The sequence below is a fragment of the Trichogramma pretiosum genome, unplaced genomic scaffold (genome assembly GCF_000599845.2).
Source record: "Trichogramma pretiosum strain Unisexual culture from Peru unplaced genomic scaffold, Tpre_2.0 scaffold1, whole genome shotgun sequence".
NCBI classification, from domain to species: Eukaryota; Metazoa; Arthropoda; class Insecta; order Hymenoptera; family Trichogrammatidae; genus Trichogramma; species Trichogramma pretiosum.
The window spans coordinates 2,704,127-2,709,319 of record NW_019641703.1 but is presented as its reverse complement, the minus strand read 5'-3'; the positions used below and the strand labels follow the sequence as shown (position 1 = coordinate 2,709,319).

The 5,193-nt window shown below is 36.4% G+C and overlaps 1 protein-coding gene across 1 annotated transcript; it reads right to left on the bottom strand.

The window, feature by feature from the left end:
• Positions 1 to 1,020: 1,020 nt before the first annotated feature.
• LOC106653388 (myoneurin-like) lies at positions 1,021 to 2,168 on the bottom strand. Its single transcript, XM_014372794.2, has 3 exons — positions 2,074 to 2,168; positions 1,884 to 1,995; positions 1,021 to 1,803 (listed from the first exon to the last, which is right to left on the bottom strand). The coding sequence occupies exons 1-3, from the start codon at positions 2,106 to 2,108 to the stop codon at positions 1,021 to 1,023; spliced, it is 930 nt and encodes a 309-aa protein (XP_014228280.2). The 5' UTR covers positions 2,109 to 2,168.
• Positions 2,169 to 5,193: the final 3,025 nt, after the last annotated feature.

Sequence of the window (5,193 nt, the reverse complement as noted above, 5' to 3'; positions counted from 1 at the left end):
GCGCCTGAATAGCCGGGCATGAACGCGGCGAGCGAGGCAATAAACTCTTGCTCGCGAAAACACTTTTAATGGGACGCAACAAAAGCACGCAAGACACCTTGCACAAAAAGGGACACATCTCCGAGGGCTCCCGCCAGTCACACATACAAACACATACCACGTGCGTGCATGCCTGAACAGTGCTTTATACATGCAAAACAGGGCGAGAGCGAGAAAGAGAGACCAATAGGCTCACCCCTCGCTTCGTATTGCCCCGCGCGCGTTTGCAAAACACTCGAGAAGATTTGTATTTATTTCACGCGCAATTATATTAATGTTGCACGCGCGTATACACCAGCTGAGAGGCGACCAATTTCGAGGATGTTTGCAGTCGCGTGAGAGGGTGCGAGAGAGGAAGAGTGAGAAAGGGCACTTGGATTGTCTTATAAAGCCGATTATTCTGCGCCACGATTGCACGCGCGCTCGAACGATATACAATGTATTCAAGTTACAGAAAGAGAGACCGCAGCGTACAATGTATGCGGTGATGAAAAGACATCGGAGAGCCATTAGGGAGGCCTACCGTTTGACTTCTGGCTTATTTTGAAACCGAGAAGACATTGCGCCAATGAATTTTGCGTGTAACATTGATGGTATATACTTCATTTGTATAATTGTGTATATTTTTTGTAAAATTATTATCATTGATCTTTTTAGATTTAGAAATTTATTTGAGAATCTACTTACATAAAAAGTGTTGAATCTTAAAATGAAGACGTTTAATACGGTTTCGGATTGGTCGCATCACTTTTGACTCAACCCAAAATGAGATAAAAAATTGCCATAAACTTGAAAGGTTCGACATTTTATTAGCTTTCAAATAAGAATGTGCTTTATTTTTCTACGAAAATTTATTGAATTTACAAAACTTAAACATTTTTTTAACACAATGAGATAAAATTTGAGGAGTAATGTTTTTATAAATCAACATTTTTAAATTAGTCTTCTGAAAAAGTACATTCAATTTTCAATATTCATTAATTAAGTTGTAATACGCGAATTATGCTCCTTATAACTGTGGATTTTAAGACCGCCTTTCTGATTGAATGTCTTTCCGCACACATCGCATAAATGTGTGTTACCATTATGCACTGAGTCAATGTGAATTCTGAGATTACCTTTTTGTGCGAATTTCTTTTCACATAAGTCACACTTATACCTAATACCATTGTGCATTGCATTGATGTGGAGTTGAAGATAATTCTTACACGAGAATGTTTTTCCACATATATCACATACTTGTTTGACACCTTTGTGCACGTAATCGATGTGGGTATTGAGATAGTACTTACTTGTGAATTTTTTACCGCATATATCGCATGGATGTTTAATATCTTTATGTACTGCATCGATATGTATTTTAAGAGTACCCTTTGTTGTGAAATTCTTTCTGCAAATATCACATGCATGCGACGAAGCGCCATTATGCACTGTATCGATGCGTGCTTCGAGGTTATGTTCGTCAGTTCTTCTTTTTCTGTTTTGTTTGACAGTTTCACAGTAGATATTCAAATTTAATTTTTCTGCGACTTCTCCAAAAAATTCCTGTTTCTCTTCTTTCGAGGTTTCCATTTCAACTATGTTTTGAGTATTATAACCATCGTTATTTTGTACATTTTGCAAGTGATATTGAAAATCATCGTCAATTTTTTTCACTACTGACAAATCCATATTGTGTTCGATATCTTCATATTCAAAAGCTGTTTTCATTTCGTTCTCGAGTTCAGCCTCTCGATTTTCGTCCAATTTTCGAAGTGCTTCGATCTGTCGAAGAATAAAATTGATGTAAGAAAATATCATTAAAGAACAACTATACAATACGAGTTATAATTATCAACACTTACAGCATCTTTCAGCGAAATTGATAAGCATTTGACATGTTTAAAATTAGGTTTTTGGTCTATCATATCGCAATCATTTTGAATAAGCGACACATCACCAGATTTCTCTTTCACTCTGAAATAATAATTACAATAAGATCCTGCACTTCATATAAATATTTTTACTATTTCATTCTCGCGAAATGAAAATTACCTGACGACATTGTTGAATAAACCACTAGATTCCATCTTTATCGCTTGGAATTTCGATAGCTACGAATCTTTCTGTAATGATTGAGCGAACTACAAGGGACAAGTGGCGAAAAGCACTGAGAACTGTGTGCTCCTTTTGTTGTTTACATTTTGCGTCGCATGCATGACCTCTTCTTGTGTTGTCCAGCCTGCGGTGTTTTGCCGTGCATGCAGGTAGCACTACGCTGTATACAAAGGTCTCTGTGGAGCTGATTACTCACCAGCAACGCATAGACACAGCTTTTCAAAATATAACTAGCACAGCACTCTTCAGCAGTATTTTCGTGCAGCTAATATTTACAAATTGCGATATGAAATTTTGAAGTCACTTGATTAAATATGTCGTTAAAGAAATAGCATTATGTATCTATATGTCTGATAAATAGCAAACATTTTTCTATTAATGATTATAATAATATTACATATGAATAGAATATTAATAAAGTTCATTATTGTTTTATGTTGCAGAACTATAAATCAGGTATGAAATTACGGAGCGATAATGAAAATAAAATTTGCAATTGAAGGCGAGACAAAATTCTTTGCCTGTGTCTGAGATACACCGGCAGAAGGTAAAAAAATAAACTTGAACCTTTTAATTAAAAGCTGTCACTTTTCATATCTGCAACTGTAGTGAAGACATTGCACGTAAGCTAAAGATACGGCATAAAATGTTTTAAATATAGCGTCTTTGCTGCGAGAAGTGCAGTCGGGGAAAAAAGTCTCTTTGACTTTCGACGTGAGCCGACATGAATTTTTTTTAAAGAGCCCGCGTTTTTGCAGCGGCACGTGAAATGTGCAGACCAACTATCTCGACCGAAGCTACGATTTTAACACTTTTGATATTCATGTCAGTGAGTTGCATTCATTGTGTAAAAATATACATTTGAATTTAAATAGAAATTTAACAAATCTTGAGAAACGCATACATAAATATATTTGTTTGCATCAAATTATCTTTTGTTGCATTTCAATGTGTTTCTGTTTTATCTGGCTTATTTGGAAATTTTAACATCACAGATGGTATTTTTTAGCGATTTCATACAAATTCTTTCATGTTCGACCACCTCAGAGATTTCTATGGCCATTATCACCTTCTTTGATTGATCTGTTTACATCCTTTGAAAAAGTTTAACAAGTTGAAAATGTTGCATGCTACTTCATCTACACATGCAATGTTTTTGATTTTACAGATACAGCTAAATTGAATTAACAATTCTAAAAGACTCTTAAAGAGTATAGCGCTTGCATGGTAATTTTAACTTGAAGCGCACGTGGAGCTCTATGTATTATTCAAATTTTTCGGTACATCGACAAAACATCTGTTGTTTTGCTGTGCTCGACGTTGAAAATTAGTTACGGCAAGTAGTTTTTTTGAGTCGGCACAAATTTTAATACACACGTGCACGCAGCAGCCGAGTACTTACGTGTTCATAATCGTTTCGCTCGAACGGAATAAACAATTTTCAAGCTAGCGGCATTTCTCTTGTCAATATAAGGGAGAAGATCAAAAGAGGGATCGAGAATGAGATGAGGAAGGATGCGCTGAAAGAAACTCACTAAAGACAGGTTAGAAGTAGCGAATAAAAGAGGGAACGAGAAGAGCGAGAGGGAGAGAGAGCAAGAAAAAGTGAGTTGCGCGTGGCCACCACGCGACCGACGCACTCTCCTGGAAATTACAAGCCGAAATCCTTTCGCGAGTGCGCGTGCAAGCGAGTTTCAACGACGTAAGAAAAAGTTTCGTATACGCTGAATTTTTTACAAGATTTCGCGGACGATAGTCGGCAAGATTCGAGGAAATCTCTAAAGTCGACAAAGTGTAAACAACCGTCGTTGCTCGTGAATGCCACCGATCGTTTTTTCTCCCTCTGGACAACCAAACTCTGTATTGACAAAATTAGGTTTTATTTCAAGTAAAGTATCTTCATTATCAATGTAAAGAATCAATAATAAAGACGAAGCGTTTTAAGCATTTCTTTTAAAAAACAAGAGGTTGAGAAAATTCAATATAGTTTAGAATTATTAGGTGAAATAAAAACCCGCTGCTTACACTTAATCGCGTGGAAGCTCACCGCTGTAAAGGCGAGTAAACACAGCGCTCCAAAAGCTCTGTAACTGAAGTGTCCATGATCCGTACGATTATCGCGCTCGCTCCAATTTTGAATATTAACTAACCATAACCAATGCTCCCAAAGATTTTTTGCTTCAAAAAAATGTCAACGAAAGTAAACTGCAAAACAAAATCTCTTAGTTTGACTATTAATTAAATGAATCAGATATTTTTTGGTAAATTATTGTTCATTTCTTCTCACTTATAAATGTAATAACGTAAAGCGTTGAGGATTCTTGATAACTTACTGTAGTTTCTAGATATCAAAATAACTTCTTTGTGATTTAAAGCAACGAAAAGTCTCTAAAGAAAAATATTTAACTCCTTCGATACTCGTGCCAAAATGTGTGCTTACAATCGTATTCGAAACAATATCATAAGTCTCCACGTCAATTGATCCAATTATTCAGAGAGGTTCAAATAATAATGATTAACCTGACCGTAACAGGTGTGAAATAAATACGCGAAAAAATATTTGCAATCTCTTTAATATACCGAGAACACATCAATTTCAAGTGCCACAATACTAGTGCACGAAAATAGATGATTTTTGTGGGCATCATAATAAGTATAACATTGCAGGCATCATAATAAGTATAACATGCAGGGCCAACGCGATTCGCTGTTGTTAGAGACACTCTAATTAGAACTATCGATATTTCCTTTGAAACGTCCGTATATATCTAACCGGGATGAGTTGGAATTCAGATAGTGTGTATTTTTCTCATTGACGATGATGACGCGTTAATGTGTGTAACCTACTTGCTGCAACGGGCACGTGTCGACTCGTGGCAAAAATTTGCCGTAATAAGCGCGCATACACCTGCATATACTTGGGATCCGCCACGTACAGTAGTTTCACACTTTACATTAAAATACACGAAATTCGCGAATTTAATAATATCGCGAAAATTGCTCGTAAAAGCAAAATAAGCATGTTCACGCCCGGTGAAAACATTAACGCTCTTGTGT

Bases quoted from the DNA above. Each gene is read 5' to 3' on its own strand.
- LOC106653388 (XM_014372794.2), bottom strand. From the start codon at position 2,108: ATGGAATCTAGTGGTTTATTCAACAATGTCGTCAG. The intron at 1,996-2,073 runs GTAATTTTCATT...TTATTATTTCAG, and splicing joins TTATTCAACAATGTCGTCAG to AGTGAAAGAGAAATCTGGTG. The intron at 1,804-1,883 runs GTAAGTGTTGAT...ATTCTTCGACAG, and splicing joins CAATTTCGCTGAAAGATGCT to ATCGAAGCACTTCGAAAATT.